This window comes from Belonocnema kinseyi, chromosome 7 (genome assembly GCF_010883055.1).
Source record: "Belonocnema kinseyi isolate 2016_QV_RU_SX_M_011 chromosome 7, B_treatae_v1, whole genome shotgun sequence".
In the NCBI taxonomy this organism is placed as follows: domain Eukaryota; kingdom Metazoa; phylum Arthropoda; class Insecta; order Hymenoptera; family Cynipidae; genus Belonocnema; species Belonocnema kinseyi.
The window spans coordinates 63708871-63726618 of NC_046663.1; the positions used below are offsets into that span (position 1 = coordinate 63708871).

Consider the following 17748-nt stretch of genomic DNA (forward strand, 5'->3'; position numbering starts at 1 on the left):
TAAGTTATGTGCTGCGACTGCGACTCACTTTTCTTGTTATCGTTTATTTATTTATTTATCTGTGGGTATGTGCATTATCATTCATAATTCTCGGAAGGTTTAAAGAGATAATTCTTCCTTGAACTGATAATTTAATGCAAAGTACATTTTGCGATTCATGTATACATCATTTAAAAGTGAAATTATAATATCGAGTGGTTTGACAATGTCGAACAAGGAACAAGAAGGGCCAGAAGGACAAGGACAAGAAGTAAACGTAAACATGGCGACCCTAACCTTCAAAAGAACAGAAAGAATGATCAAAAGTTTCGTGTTTTTTGATCTGGAAACGACGGACTTGATAAAAGGCAATAAATACCCGAAAATAACGGAACTGGCAATGGTTGCAATCTCGAGAGATGATCTTAAAGTTCCTCAACAAAAGCTTCCTCGAATTTTGTCAAAGGTCGTCATTCCAGTCTGTCCGAATGCTGAAATTCCTAAAATAGTTACTCAAGTTACAAGTAAGTACATTTGTTTTATCTATTTAGTTTTGGTTTTAAATCTTTGGATCCCAATGGTAAATTCTTTTTTTTTTTATTTCGAATGGTTTTGTGTGCTCCATAATTTTTGAGGCTGTGTGTAACTTTTAAAAGTTTAAAGATTATAGAAATAATTGAAACTAGAAATGTCTGATTAATTTGGTAAAAAAAATCGATATTTGCGATGATATTTTCTACTCTGGGAAGAAAATGCAGAGTTTTTTTACTTTTAAGTTTTTTAAATTTTCAAAATGTTTTCGTAGTGAAAGACGTTCGATTTTCAAAACCAATCAAAGCTATATTTTTTAGTTGCGACTTTAAAGTCCTATAAAAGTTTAAAATATGAATTTTAAAGTATTGAAAATGATTGACTTGTTTTCTCAATATTCCAGGGTGTCTACTCACCTGCAAAACTTGGAATTATCGGGACATTTTTCTCGATTCATGCGATTTTTTCGAAAGCTGGATTAAAATTTTTTTAAATTGTAATATAAAATTAAATAACAATGATTTTTTATTCGTAAAGGAGCTTTGTATTACTGGAATGTACTATTTTGTTGTAAATATGTTTTGTTTTGGTTGGAAATTAATGTTTTAACTGAAAATTTAACTATTATATTTTTGATGAAAAATTTACCTTGTTTAGTTGAAAATTCAAGTATTTGGTTGAGAATTTGCCCTTTTTTGGTGAAAATTAAAGCTGGTTTAAAATAAATTTTTAAAATTAAAAATTCCGTAGTTTAAATGAAATTTTGGTCTCGCTTGACTGAAGATTCTTTTTTAGTTAAAAATTGGTCTTTTTGGTTTAATTCCATTTTTAAAATTTTAAAATTAAAACCTTTTGTCGTCGAATTCAACTTTTTTTATTTGAAAATTAAAAATTTTTTGTTCGAAATATCAGCTAGTCCATTCAACTGTTGTTTTTAAATCAAAACCTTTTTTGGTTGAAAGTTAAACTCATTTGTTAAAAATCCATTTTTGTGTTTGAAGATTAATTAATTTAATTACAAATGCATTATTTTTAATTAAAAATCTTATTATAAATTCGCTGGTTTTGGTTGGAAATTAATTTTTTAATTGAAAATTTAACTACTCTATTTTTGGTGAAAACTGAATCTTTTAGTTCAATTCGACTTTTTTTTAATAAAAATTTAAACCCTTTTTCGTTGAATTTAACTGTTTTTGATTTGAAAATTAAAAAAAATTTTGTTTGAAATATCAGCTAGTACATTCAACTGTTGTTTTTAAATCAAAACCTTTTTTGGTTGAAAGTTAAACTCTTTGTAAAAGTTGATTTTTGTGGTTGAAGATTCAAAATTTTAATCAAAAATTGATTCTTTTTAATTGAAAATGTAACAATTTTCTTGTAAATTTTGTTTTGGTTGGAAAATTTTAATTAAAAATTCAAGTATTTGGTTGAAAATTTGTCCTTCTTGATGAAAATTAATCTTGGTTGAGAATTCATCCTTTTGTTTGAAAATTCATCAGTTTGATTGTATTTTTTTCTCTGTAGACCGAAAATTGATTCTTAGTTGAAAATTCATCTGTTTTGGTTGAGTTTTTTACTTCAAATTAAAATATTTTTTCGTTGAATTCAACTGTTGTTGATTTGAAATTAAAACTGTTTTGATACTGATAGTCGTAAGTTAAGCTCTGGATACAAATTAATTTTTGTTGACGATTCAACATTTTTGTTTGAAATTCATCTTTTTTTTTTTAAATTAATTTCTTTAACTGAAAATTTAGCTTCAATTTTTTGTTCAAAATTCATTTATTTTGGTGAAAATGAGTATTTTTTCAAGTTAATCTTTTTGGCTGAAAATTTGACTGTTAATGTTACAGATTCATCATTTTAGGTGAAAATTCATCACTTTGGTTGGAAATGTTACTATTTTGTGAAAGATTGTTATTTTTGTTTGTTTAAAATTTAATTATTCTATTTTAAGTTGAAAAATGATCTTTTTAGTTGAAAATTCAACTGTTTCAGCAAAAGATTCAGCATTTTATTTGAAAAATTATATTATTTATTAAAAATGCAACTACTTTGTTGAAAGTTATTACTCTTTCCCTAAAAGTTAATTTTCTTTTGAAAATGGAACTATTATAATTGACGATTCATCATTTTATTTAAAATTTCAATTTTTGGTTAAGAATGTTTGTTTACTTAGAATTTAACTAATCTAATTAAATATTCCATCGTTTATAGTTAAAAATTAGTTTTTTTGAACTAGAAATTTTACTCTTCAATGTTTGGTTGAAAATTGATCTTTTATCGTTGAAAATTCATGTGTTTTGTTGAAACGTCGTCTTTTTTTTGGTTAAAATTTAATCTTCTTGGTTGAAAATTCATGTTTTTGTTGGAAAATTCGACTATTCCAGTTAAATATTCATCATTTTAGTAGAAAATTCATCTTTTTGATTTGAAATGCAACTGTTCCAATGTTGAAAATTCATCACTTTGATTGAAAATTTAATTATATTGTTGAATTAAAAAAATAAATAAAAATTTTGATGTATAAATAACAACCGAACAATTAATTATTTGTTTGAATTTCACAATGATTCTAATTTTAAAAGAAAGGGAAGAAATTGTGGTATTTGATTCGAATCGAAAGAGGGCCTTTTTTACCTTTTTATTGCGTTGGAGGAGGAAAAATGTTGTATTTTTAGCATTTTTATTCTGTTTGAAACAAGGAATTTTTAGTTTTTAATTTTTGTTGAATTGACGGAGGAACTTTTTATACTTTAAAATTGGTTAATAAGTTGGAAATGAGAAAGATTTGATTTTCAATATTTTATTAATTGGAAGATGGTAATTTTTTTCTTGTTTATCGAGTACTTTTTTTATCATGTAGATACTTTTGGTTTATCTATTAAGTTTTAGTTTTAAATCTTTGGATTCGACTGGAAAATTATTGTGAAATGTTCTGAACAGGTTTTCTTTATATTTGAAAAAAAAACTGTTATCGCAGAAAAAGTTATTGACGGTATGATTTTAAAATTAAAATAATAAAACCTTGAAATTTTGAAAAAATTTTCAAATTTCTCTTTTTATCTTGTTGAACATACAGTATTCTCACTTGAGAAGTTAGGAATTTGGAGCGGTCTAAATTGAATTTGATATAGTACCCACATCAATTGTACCCTGCATGTGCATCGCCCCCACTTTTCTGTTTTCTTACGATCCGGAGGGGAATTGTCGGTCAAACCGCGCCAACAGATGGCGCCACAAAAAGTAGGTCTGACTTTTTCATTGAATTGAATTCATTGAATTTGCAAATATATGAAAAAATAAGAGTAACTATTGCTAATTATTTAAAAAAAGAAAAGATCATGAAAATATGTAGTTTAATGTGAATAAAATTTAATTTTGAGATACATTTTGAAAGCAGTTCGAACATCATATTTCTATGATTTATTTTGCTGACATTATTGATTTTATAATTTGTTCTAGTTAACAGAAATTATTTATTGTTAAAATTAATAATGTAGCTGGTGAAGAAATTAATAATATTTAAGATCTCAATGTCAAAAATATTTAAAACATATACATGATCAGAAGAATTAATAAAAAATTAATCACTTATATCCAATATTATTACAATAATAAATAAAATATGTAAGACTACAACGTAAGTTGCAAAGTACAGAATCTCTGTACCTTTAAAATCTGAACAATTTCAAGTTTTGAAGGAAATATTTTTAAAAAGTAATGGTAATTTTAATTAAAATGTTTGAGGGAATAATTTGGTAAAAAGTCAATGACAAGACTAATAAATGAGAAAATGGATTTATTATTATTTAATATAATCTAAATATTTATTTAAATTTAACCGAACATAATATATACTATTTATACAGTTCACTAATTTATTTTTTGCTTAATCTTGAAAGATTTTTTTTCGCTGCATTAAACCCCTAATAATTTTATTAAAAATTTTTAATTTAAATGAGATTTTGAATTAAATAGTTAATTATATTATTGTAAACCTCATTTCTAAAATGAACAGACTGTAAACTATAAAACTCTATGAACAAACGTACCGTACTTATGACGCACAGTGGAGGAAATTCACTTTTTTCGTTTAGTTTGACGCTCCGAACTTTTGTCTCTATTTGTTTATTAATAATTTTTTCACTCAAAGTATGGAAAAACTGAAATTTTGTACTTACCAATTTTTTACGCTTTAATAACTGATCAGGAAAACTTTATATTGTCTTAAATGCATGTTCAGGGTCTCATAAAATAAAAATATTTTGTTTATTATTCCATTTATTTGTTATAAACAAATTTGATAAACATATTGACAAATAGTCTTATTATCGGTACATTTCTTGTTGATAAAAGTGCTTCACATTGATGTAGGAATGACAGTTAATAAAAAAAATAATTTAAAAGTTTATAATAATCATTGTTATAAACAATTATTGTGGCAAAATATTAGTATTTGAGATTTTTCAAATTATAATTTCTTTCAATCGCCGGAACGACTTCAGGTATTCCTTAAATTAATAAATATTTAATAATATTTGATAAAATATAACAATTTTAATTTTATAGATAAACAAATTCAAAATTTCGGTCCTTTCGCATAGAAATTTTTTTTTGCACTGGAAATGTTTTAAGCTGTTGGACGAATGACTGCTAGTCACACCAATATTTGAGAAGTTAACAATAACCATTGTTATAAATAATTCTCGTGACAAAATATTCAAATGTAAGGTTTTATCAAAAAAATTTATTTTCTTTAATCGCCGCGCTGCGTACGGATATTCCTAAAAAAATGTATCTTTGAGAATAATTACCAGAATATAGCAACTTATATGTTTATAAACAATTTACGTAAACAATTTCCAAATAGTGGCAGTTTCACTTCGAAAAAGTCGGGTTTTCATCTGTAATAGATTGAAAATGAATCATAACACTGCATGCTAAAATTCACTAAATACAAAATCTTTTGACAATAACCCACCGGCTTGGCCATCAAAGAAAATTTAAATTTGATAAAACCTTAAGTTTAAATATTTTGTCACAAGAATTGTTAATAACAGTGGTTATTGTTAACTTTTTCTAACATTTTTGTGACTAGCAGTCATTCGTCCAATAGCTTCAAACATTTCCTGTGCAAAAAAAAATGTCTATACGAAAGGACCAACATTTTTTATTTGTTTATCTAATTTGTTTACAAAAATTTCAATTGTTATATTTTATCAAATATTATTAAATATTTATTATTGTAAGGAATGGCTGAAGTCGTTCTGGCCACTGAAGGAAATTATAATTTGAAAAATCTCAAATTCTAATATTTTGCCACAACATTTTTTTCTCACAGTAGTTATTATAAACATTTGAATTATTTTCGTTATTCAATGTCATTCCTACATGATTGTGAAGGACTTTTAGCAAAAAAAATTTGTTTACCGATAATAAGACTATTTGCCAATTTGTTCATAAAATTGGTTTATGAAAAATAAATGGAATAATAATCAAATTATTTGTATCCTATGAGTCCCTAAACATTTATTAAAGACAATATAAAGTTTTCCTGATCAGTTATTAAAGCGTAAAAAATTGTTATGCACAAAATTTTAGTTTTTTCATACTTTGAGTGCAAAAATTATTAATAAAAAATAGAAGAGACAAAAGTTCGGAGAGTCAAGATCTATAGAATTTAATGATCTTTAATTTAAAACAAAAAATTCAAAATCGCAAGAAAATTAAAGGCTCTGAATATTTTTGATTGAAAAATGTGCATTTCCTACAACTGTGCGTCATGAGTACAGTACGTTTGTTTATATAGTTTAATAGCTTATAGTCTGTTTATTTTAGAAATGAAGTTTGCGATTATATTAAAATATTTAATTCAAAATCTCCTTTAAATCTAAATTTCGTAATAAAATTATTAGGGGTTGAATGCAGCTAAAAAAATGCTTTCAAGATTAAGCAACAAATAAATGATTGAACTGTATAAATAGTATAAGTGAAGTTCGGTTCAATTTCAATAAATATATACTTTATCTTTTTTTAAGATTTTAAAGATACATAGATTTTGTACTTTGCAAATTAAGTTGTAGTCTTGCATATTTTAATTATTATTGTATTTATATTGGATGTAAGTGATATATTTTTTATTAATTCTTCTGGTTATGTATATATTTTTAATATTTTTGTCATCGAGCTATTAAAAATTATTAATTTTTTCATTAGCTAAATAAATAATTTTAACAATAGATATTTGTTAAAACTAGAACAAATAATAAAATCAATAATATCAGCAAAATAAATCATAGAAATTTGAAGTTCGAACTGCTTTCAAAATGTATCTCAAAATTAAATTTTATTCACATTAAACTACATATTTTCATGATTTTTTCTTTTTTAAATAATTACTAATAGTTACTCTTATTTTTTCATATGTCTATTTTTTGTTTATCTACAAGCAGCATCAAGTTTTTAATTATTTTCGCTTTTTCTTAATGCAATTCAATGAAAAAGTCAGACCTACTTTTTGTGGCGCCATCTGTTGGATTAATTTGATTGACATTTCCCCTTCGGATCTTAAGAAAACTACTACTGCATACACATAAACGGTCGAAGCAGAGGGCTGCTTATTCCTCAATTAAATAAAAATGTATCCTTTTTCGTTGCAGAATTATCGAACGAACTTCTGGAAAATTGTAAGCTCTTCGATTCGGATGTGTACTGGCTATTAATACACTTTCTCCGACGATTAGAACAACCAATCTGCTTTGTGGCTCACAACGGCAAGGCGTTTGACTATCCAATTATCTTGAAAGAATTTCGGGACATCGAGGGGGTAATTTTTTTTTAAATTTATTCCCTCGTCGCAGAAAAACTAATATAAGAATGGTCACTCAAATTTAGAAATTTCCCAGCAGAGGGCTAAAAAAATTAACATTTTACTTGGGAACATTAAAAATTCAATAATTTCTCTTTAAAGATTTATAACTTAGACGATTTTTTTTAATATTCTTCGAAATAAAACAATTTTTTATTCCCTGATTTCGTATTCGAATGTTAATTTTTTCAAATTGCAAATTTTTAAGTCAAAAACGTTTAAAATCGATGGATTTCTAATTCAATTACTGTTTTTACACTCTTTTCTTTATTGCCCTTTCCCTCCTATTTTCTAATAAATAGAACCTAAGACGAAAATTCAACCATTTTGGTTTGAAAGTTCATTTTTTCGGTTATAAATTTAATTATTTTGTTGAAAATTTATCTATTTTATCAAACATTCGCCTTTTTATATGGAGAATGCATCCTTTGAAATTGAAACTTCGAGAGTAATTAGTTTAAAATGTACCTTTCTTGGTTTAAAATTAACTTTTTTGTTACAAATTTAACTGTCTTCCAAAAATTCGTCTTTTTGGCATGAAAATTCAACTATTAATTTAAAAACTAAAAATTCTCTTTTCAGTGAAAGTAAAATTATTTGTTTGTAATTGTAACTGTTTATTAAAAAATTAATTTTTGGAAAATAACTATCTGTTTGAAAGTTAAAATATTTTTTTGAAAGCTTAACTACTTGGATAAAAATTAAACTGCTTTGTTAAATTTTTTAATTTTATATCCCCCTACATTTTTTGTTCATATTTTTGGTTTCAAAAATTGTCTGCTCGGTAGAAATTTCATTTCTTTTCCAAAAATGCAATTGTTTGTTTGAATATTAATCTTCTGTGATTGAGTATTTAACTATTTTTTTGAAAATTCGTATTTTTTGGGCAAAGTAACTGTTTTTTATTAAAAATAAAAATTGAAACTACTATTTCATTAATCATTGAAAATTAAAAGATATATTATTCGAGTATAATCCATCTATCTTTGGTTAAAAATTGAATTATTTGGTTAATGGTTGAACCACTTTGAAATGCTTTGTTAAACATTTTTTAAGTGAAGGTTAATTTTTTTAGTTGAAAATTTGAATGTTTTGTTGAAATTTAATTTTTCCATTTTTTTCTTGAAAATTCGTTTCTTTTTTTTTTTAATATAATTTTTTAACTGAAAGTTTTACTATTTTGGTTGAAGATTCATCATTTCAGTTGAAAATTCATCTCTTTGGTTGGAAATATAACTAATCTTCTGAAAATTTGACAACAAAGATAAAAGATTAACTGCGTTAGTAAACATTTTTTTATAAAGGTTAATCTGTTTTTGTGGGAAATTGGACTGTTTTGTTGAAAATTTCTTCTTTTTTTGGTTGAAAATTTCTTTTTTTGTTCAAATTAAATTTTTAATTGAAGGTTAATCTTTTCAGTGGAAAATTTGACTGTTTTTTTCTGAAAAATTCTCTTGTTTGTTGTTAAAAATGTCTTCTTTTTTTTTTGTTAAAAATATCTCCTTTTTTTACTGAAACTTTAATTTTTCCTTTTTTTAAATTCGTCTTTTATAGTAGAAAATGAATCCTCTTGGTTGAAAATTCATTTTTTTGTTTTGTTTCTAAGATTAATCACTTTTGTAAAAATTTCACCTTTTCCTGTTAAAAATGCAACTTACATTTTTAATTGAGAATTCATTTTTAGTTGAAAATTCGTCTTTTGGTCTAAAACTTCATATTTTTTGGTAGAAATTTTATCTTTTTTTTTATAAAAATGCACCTTTTTGGTTGAAAATTAATCTTCTTTGGTTGAGGATACAACTATTTTGTAGAAAATTCCTCTTTTTTCAATTTAACTGTTTAGTATTTAAAAATCTACTATTAAAAAAAACTTTATTTTTTTCAAATTCATTTTTGTTGTTAAATATTCGTCGTTTTAGTTAAAAATTCATCTCTTTGGTGAACATCAATTTTTGTTTCATTTTTTAACAGAAAATTGAACTATTTCAGTTGACGTTTTATTATTGTAGATGAAAATTCATCTCTTACGTTGGAACTTCAAATATATATATATATTTTTTTAAATGATCTTTTTGAATCAAAATTTAACTACTTGGGTAAAAATTGAACGAATTGATTAAAAAAAAATTATTGTATGAAGGTTACTCTCATTGTTTGAAAATTTAACTATTTTTTTGAAAATTAATTTTGTTACTGAAATTCTGACTTTTCCATTCTTTTTTATAAATGTATCTTTTTTTGGTATAAAATTCATATTTTTTTGTAGGAAATTAATCTTTTTCGTTGAAAATTCCTTGTTTCATAATTTAAAATTCAATTCTTTTGGTAAAATTATCATATTTTTTGTTATTAAAAATGCAATGATTATACTTTCTTTTAAGAATTCATCATTGTCGGCAGACAGTTTTAGTGAATATTTAATGTATTTGTTTAAAATTCAACTCATTCGTTTGTTTAGTTGACTTATCAACTGTTACATTTTTTGTTTTGAATTTATTTTTTTGTTTAAAATTCATTATTTAAGTTGAAAATTCAACTGTCTTTTCAAAAATTCGCCTTTGTGGTTTGGAAATTCAACTGTTTGGTTAAGGGCATGTGACACAGCTAAATACCTATATTACCGATCTCACTTTTTCAGTTCAATGAATGTTTTTTTGAACCTAAGAACTTTTTTTGTAAATAAAATATCGAGCTGAAATTTTGGAAGATGTATTAGAGTACAATAAAGTACGTTTAGGTACTGCATTTCACTGAAAATTATTTCATCTTTTTTCTCAACCTCGACATTTTTTGAACGTTCGAACTTTTTTTATACATAAAATATCAGTCTCAAACTTTGAGAAATGCAAGAGCCGAAATAAAACTACGTTAAAGTACAAAGCTTAATAATAATATGTGTAAAAAAAATACTTCAACAATCAATTCCAACGACATCAGCCGGTAACGTTGTACACGAAAATACGAACTTTCTAGAGCCTCGTCTAGCGGCCGCCAGGTTTCGTATTTTCGTGTACAACGTTACCGGCTGATGCCGTTGGAATTGATTGTTGAAATAATCTTTTTTACATCTTTTATTATTAAGCTTTGTACTTAAACGTAGTTTTCTTTCGGCTCTTGCATTTCTCAAAGTTTGCGACCGATATTTTATGTATAAAAAAAGGTCGAACGTTCAAAAAATGTTGAGGTTCAGAAAAAAGATGAAATAATTTTCAGTGAAGTTCCTACCAAAATGCAGTACATAAACGTACTTTATTGTATTCTAATACATTTCCCAAAGTTTCAACTCGATATTTTATTTACAAAAAAAGTTCTTAGGTTCAAAAAAACATTCAGTGAACTAAAAAGTGTGGTCGGTAATATAGGTATTTAGCTGTGTCACATGCCCTTCAGGTTCAAATATTTTTTGAAAATTCGCCTCTATGGCTTTAAAGTTGAACTATGTGTCTATAAAGTCACCTATTTTGTTAAAAAAATTAATTGTTCTGTTGTTGAAATTTTAATTATTTGGCCAAAAATTCCAATGTTTTGTAGAAATTTGGTCCTTCTGACTTGAATATTGAACAGTTTGGTTGAAGTTTATTCTTTCTGTTTCAAAATTCAACTATTTGTTTGAAAATTCATATTTGTAGGTAAAAAATGCAAGTATTTAAAAAAAAGTTAACTTTGTTTCTAAACTCATATTTTTCTAATCGAAAATTAGCTGTCTTGTTGGTTAAAATAAATAAATAAAATTTAATCTAAAGTGGTGTTATGCCATCTGTCAAAGATTCTATTCTATTTTTAATTTTTTTTTTAAATTCTATTTTGAAAATGAAGTTTTTCGTCCACCCTCCAATGTTTTAATTTAAATCAAGCGTTCTTTTTTCAGGAAATGCCAAATGAGATCTTAGCCATCGACTCGATTGATGTATTTCGAAACTACTTTAGTGACAAACGACTTCTGAAGAGGCAGAAGTTGGAAGAAGAGCAGGAAAAGAACGATATGCTTGAAAGGTACGATTCGTTATTAAAAGACTCGTGGGACGACGCCGTTTCTGCAGCTTTAGATGGGATTGAAACGTGCACGAGTTTCGACGAAGGCGTCGAACTGGTCGAGACGGAGAGAAATCAGGAAATGTACAGCCAAATGCAGAGGATCAATGAAAAAACTCCCGAGTCGCAGATTATAAAGCCCGACAAAATAATCGAGACGTGTCCTTCGAAAATTTTTAATCCCCAGTTGCTAGTGAAACCAAAAAATTTTAAATTGACAAATTTAACGAAACATATGTTGAGTTCCTCCGCGATCAACGAACACTACGCCGAGGACGATTGTATCAGTTTAATCCGCTGTGCGAGTCAAATAGGAGAAGATTTTATCGAATTCGCTGACAAGCACGCGATGCCATTAATTTCTTACGAGCGAAATATTTAATTTTCAATTCAGAATAGTTTTTTTTTCGCTTGCTGTAAATTGAGTCTGAGATTTGGTAAAGACTTTGTTTGCTTTTCAGCATCGAGTCTCTGTTTTTAAATTGTATATAGTAAATTTACAAATGCACGCGAATATAATGCAATGAAAGTTGCAATTGACTAAGTCGAGAGACTTCATTCTTGCAAATTTGATAGGCATTTCCTTTTGTTTATGAAGAGGAAATGAAAAAAGAAAAAAAATCGGACTCCTTTTGCGAAAAGAATTTAAGTTTAGAGGCTAATATTTTGATTGCGTGCACAAATAACTGTATCTGCTACTCAAAACTGTGTCCTTTTTTTTTAGTTCAAGTTTGAGTCGTGACTAAATTTTTTAAGGGAGCTTAACACATTCAATGTTTATTTTAATATGTAGTATAAAAATCACGTTTTTAGTATTAGATAGGAATGATTATTTAATTTTTGTAGAACATTGAGTGTGATAAGCTTTTTTTGGTGAGCTGTGATGATTAGATAAAAAAAAGTATTTATAGTAGTAATAACAATTTTGTGTTTCTAGGGAAAGATCTTTTTTAATTATTTTGTGAAGTATATTCGGGAAGTAAAAGAATCAAGTTTTTTAAACTTGTTTTGTAAATTCACTGATTGTCGTAAAGAAATGTTGCCGATTTTATTCCTGTGTTTTCTATTCGCGCAAATTCGTCCAAGGTGGATAAAAAAGTGAATGTTTTGAATAATAAATAATAATAGGATCTTCTCGAATTTGGCCTTTTATTTCATGTTTGATATTTTTTTTTTAATTTCAATACTGAATACGTAACTGCAAAATCCAAGCATCATAATTATTCTGAATTTAAAGTAATTAAAATTTAAATGTATCAATCTATCAAACTTTTAATAATGCAAAATAAAAAATGTAATAATTATTATTATGAATTTTTTGAGACTGGTTGAAAATTAAATTCTTTTCTTGAAAATTCATGAATTTTGATGAGAAGATAAGGTTTTTTGTTAAAAATTTAACTATTTTGGTGGAAAATCAACTTGATTGTTAAAAATTCATATTTTCGGGTTGAAAACTCGACTATTTTATAGAAAATTCGTTTTTTTTGTTTGTTGAAAATTTAACTGTTTTGTATAAATTATCTGTTTTATTTGAGGGTTCAACTTTTTGGTTGAAAAACCATATTTTTGAGTTAAAAATTAAACTTCTTTATAAAAAAAATTCGTCTTTTCGGCTTGAAATTTTAACTAATAATGCGGAAATTTAACTGTGTTTTGTTAAAAAATAATATTTTCGTTTTTTGAACTATATTTCTTTTGGCTGAGAATTCAAAATTAAATTTTTTGTTGAAAATTTACATTTTTGGTTTAAAAATTCAACTGTTTTTTTTTTTAGAAACAGTCTTTCTTGGTTAAATAAACTGATAATTGTTTAAAATACATTTTTTTAATATCAAATATTACATTTTTCTATGGGAATTCTTATTTTTGGATAGAAATATTTTTTTCATCTTTGTGATAATTATTATAAATAAAACTGGTTGAAAATAAAAATGATTTTATTGAAAATTCAACAATTTTGTTAAAAAGTCATCCTTTTTAGTAGAAAATTGAACTAATTCGTTGAAAGTTAAACTGCTATGTTCAATTTTTTTAACGTTCATAATTTTAGTTGAAAATTCAACTCATTGATTGAAAATTAACTTTATTGTTAGAAATTCATATTTTTTGGTTGAAAATTCGACTATTTTGTAGAAAATTCGTTTTTTTCTCTGTTAAAATTTAACTGTGGTAAAAATTAACTGTTTTATTTGAGGGTTCAACTTTTTTGTTGAAAAAATATATTTTTATGTTAAAAATTAAACTTTTTTATGAAAACATCGTCTTTTCGGCTTGAAATTTCAACTAATAAGGTGGAAATTTAACTGTCTGGTTGCAAATGAGCTGTTTTGTTAAAAAATAATATTTTAGTTTTTCGAACTATATTTGTTTTGATTGAGGATTCAACTATTTTGTAGAAAATACAAATATTTGATTTAAAATTGTTCGTTGAAAATGTACACTTTTGGTTTCAAAAATTCAACTGTTTTTTTTTTTTTTAGAAAATTATTCTTTCTTGGTTTAATAAAGTGATAATTGTTTAAAATATATATTTTTAATAATAAATATTACATTTTTCTCTGGGAATTCTTATTTTTTGATAGAAATATTTTTTTCATCTTTGTGATAATTATTATAAATAAAACTGGTTGAAAATAAAAATTATTTTGTTGAAAATTCAACAATTTTGTTAAAAAGTCATCCTTTTTAGTAGAAAACTTAACTTTTGTAGAAAATTAATTTCCGTGTCATTTTCTTTTTAGTTGAAATATCAACTAGGCATTAGATTTTTGCAAAAAGGTATCTTTTTGAATAAAAAATTCAACTATTTTGTTGAAAGTTAAACTGCTATCTTCAATTTTTACATTCTCATGATTTATGATTAAAAAAGTATTAGAATTGTCGGAAATTGGATATCACAGTTTTTCAACGGATCTCCACGTGTCGAGAACCCCTGAATCCAGGTTTTCACGATGGCGTCTGTCTGTCCGGCCGCCCGTCCGTAAACACGATAACTCCCGAAAAAATGAACGAATCAAATTCATCTTTGGCAAACTTTTTTTAGGTCCTAAAAGAAAGGACGAGTTCGTGAACCAGCCATTTTTGATAAAAATTCAAAAAGTGAGCGCATTTTGAAAATTTTTTAGACCACTTTTTCCTGAATTTGAAAATTCTATGTACGGATATTTATATTATTAAAAAGAACAAAAAATTTATCCTTGTGACTTTTTTCAATAAAAAGAAAATTCTCAGAGTTATAGCGTTTTAAAAATTTTTTAATCAACCGACAATCAAAATTTGAAGCCGAAAAACGTACGATATGAAAAAAAGTCAAGAGGAGAAAAACATTTCTTTTTGAAAACCCTACAAGATTATCATAACCAATTTTTGGATTTTCTTCAAAAATCGACAATGCAAATTTTGATTGCACAAAAAATAATGGAAAATAAAAAATTCCATTTTGTGGACAAACTATGTAGGATACGAGAAAAGATGAATTAACAAAAATGGTTATCCCAAAAAAGATCTACAATTTCGTTAAGAATCACTTCTTGATAGGACGCGTACTTTTTGTTTTATTCGTGAAAAAAATAAAATAAAAATGTATGGAAAAACGACGAAAGTTACGAGAAAAAAAATCCAACAAAACTTGTTTACAAATGTCTGTCGGAAATCGAGCGCGTAGCGCGAGTGTCACGATGAGAATGTGTACCTCAAAGCCTACAGAGCTTTGAGAAACCTAATCTTTGACTATACTTAATTAAGTAGACAATTCAGAATATGAAGACGCATATAAATATTGCCATCTAAAAGAGATCTTTTTGATAAACTTTTTTTCAAGCATTCCAAATGCAAAGAATAAATATCCGTTCAACTCATTGATTGAAAGTTAAATTTATTATTAGAAATTCATAATTTTGTGTTGAAAAATCAACCTTTCTTTGTTGAAAATTCATATAGTTGGTTTAAAAATTCAACTATTTTTCAGAAAATTCGTCTTTTTGGTTTGAAATTTCAACAAATTGATAGCAAATTTCACAGTTTGGTTGAAAATTTACTTTTTTGTTGAAAATTCATATTTCAAAAATTAATTTGTTTTGTCGAGGATTCAACTAATTTGTAGAAAATACAACTATTTGCTTTAAAAATAAAACTATTTTGTTGAAAATTCACCAATATTGTTAAAGTCATACTTTTTGGTTGAAAATTTTATTGTTTTATAGAAAAATCGTCTTTCGTTAAATTGAAATGTTTTTTGTTTAAAATAAAAATATTTTTTGGTTTAAAATATTAATAGTCACATTTTTCGTTGAGAATTCATATTTTTCGGTAGAAATTTCAACTACTTGGTTGAAAGTTGAAATACTTTGTTATTTTTTTTGATGATCGATAATTTTATTTGAAAATTCGTAGTTTTTAGTTGTATTTACCTGTGGTTTTTTATAAAAATATTTTTTATTTTAAATTTCAATTATTACTTTTTTCCAGAATTCATATTTTTGAGTAGAAAATTCAACTACTTTGTTGAAAATTGAAATAATTTTTTTTAGATTTAACATTTTAGTTGAAAGTTCAATTTTTTTTGTAGATAAATTATTATATTATTATAATTTTTCATTAAAAAAATTCACTTTTCTATCAAAAATAAATAATATTTTTGTATTACGAAAATTAATCTGTTATAGTTGAGAATTCAACTAATTTTTAGAAAATTCAACTGGTTGAATAATATTTAAATAAATAAAAATAGCTATTTTATTGAACTACTTCGTTACATTTTTTCTTGTTTAAGATTCATAATTTTAGTTTTAAAATTCATTTATATGGCTAAAAATTCATATTTTCTTGAAAATCCAATATTTTTACTTGAAATGTTAAAAATTTGAATTTAATATAGCTGAATTCTTTTTCGTTGAAAACTCGTCTTTCAGGGGTAGGGGATGAAAATTCATATTTTTTGGTCGAAATTGCAACTATTTGGTTGAAAATTAATCTGTTTTGACTGAGAAAATTGATCGTTAAAATTGACGAATTTTCGATTGTAAGTCTTTTAAATTGTAGAACTTTGAATTGTAAATCTATAAAATTGAACATTTTTTAATTTGAAATAAACTGAACATTAATATTACTCATTTTGAATCTTACCTGTTAATATTGCATCCGTATCTTATAAGTAACATTTTTTCCAAACTTCGTGTTTAAATAAATAAATTTTTTGTGAAATATAATAAGAAAAATTGCTTAAAAATTTAACTGTTAAATTTAAAGAAAAAACGTTGAAATCGGTTACAAATTCAGGCCTGATTCGCATTTTAAACATTTTGTAGTTTCTGTGCATTGTGGGTCTCAGATACCCCAAGGAATTTTCAAATTCTTATAAATAAGACTTAATTCGAAAAAATAAGTGTCGCCATCTAGCTTTAGTTGGAGACACTAACTGTAAATAGTCGTTTAGAATACTGCGTCAGTCTACAAGCAGCAGCTGCTGAAAGTGGGGATAAAAAAATCGTGGGGTGTGAAAGACCCAGTGATCACTTAGTGAGTAAAAAAGTAATTTTGGAGCAAATTTTACTGATTTTTGTTTACTTTCTAAAGTAAGTATATCACATGAAGTAAAATAATTAATTTTTTTGTCGATTATTTCGTACTTTTTTTCTTTGTAGATGGCTTATAACTTAGGGGAGCGCGCCATGCGAGAGCAGATTGTGTATATGTCGAATAAAATATAATTGTTAAAATGCAGTTATATATCTCTTTTTTACAATTTCTTTTATTTTTATAGTATTACGTGTCAATGGTCTTGAATTTCGATAATAATAAATCGATTTAAGAGCAAAAAATCTGATTTATCATTTTATCATAAAATTGACTTTTCAACTGTGGAAATAAATATGTTTTTTGAAAGAAACCATGTTACAATATTTTTTTATGAAAGCACACTATTTCAAAAGTATAACAATACATTTTTAGGTTAAAATAATTAAAATTGCGTGAGTTATGAATTTTCAAGTAAAAAAAAAACACATTTTTTTACTTTTTTTCAATAACTTTTTTAAACAACTTCAAATAAATAAATGGCTTTAAAAATAAACTCTACCTTAAGAAAGATATCTTAAACTATATCGGATAATTTTATTGTGACAAAATATTCAATAGGGGTAAACAATACATGATTAAATACGCTGGGGGGTCTAACACCCACGATGCACTTTAAGGGCATGTGACACAGCTAAATACCTATATTACCGACGACAGTTTTTCAGTTCACTGAATGTTCTTTTGAACTTAAGAACTTTTTTTAAAAATAAAATATCGAGCTGAAACTTTGGGAAATGTATTAGAGTACAATAAAG

The 17748-nt window shown here is 25.5% G+C and overlaps 1 protein-coding gene across 1 annotated transcript; it reads left to right on the forward strand.

The window, feature by feature from the left end:
• Positions 1–15: 15 nt before the first annotated feature.
• On the forward strand, positions 16–12553 carry LOC117176237. Its single transcript, XM_033366383.1, has 3 exons — positions 16–503; positions 7173–7339; positions 11250–12553. Exons 1-3 carry the CDS (start codon positions 158–160, stop codon positions 11793–11795), a joined length of 1059 nt encoding a protein of 352 aa, XP_033222274.1. The 5' UTR covers positions 16–157; the 3' UTR covers positions 11796–12553.
• Positions 12554–17748: the final 5195 nt, after the last annotated feature.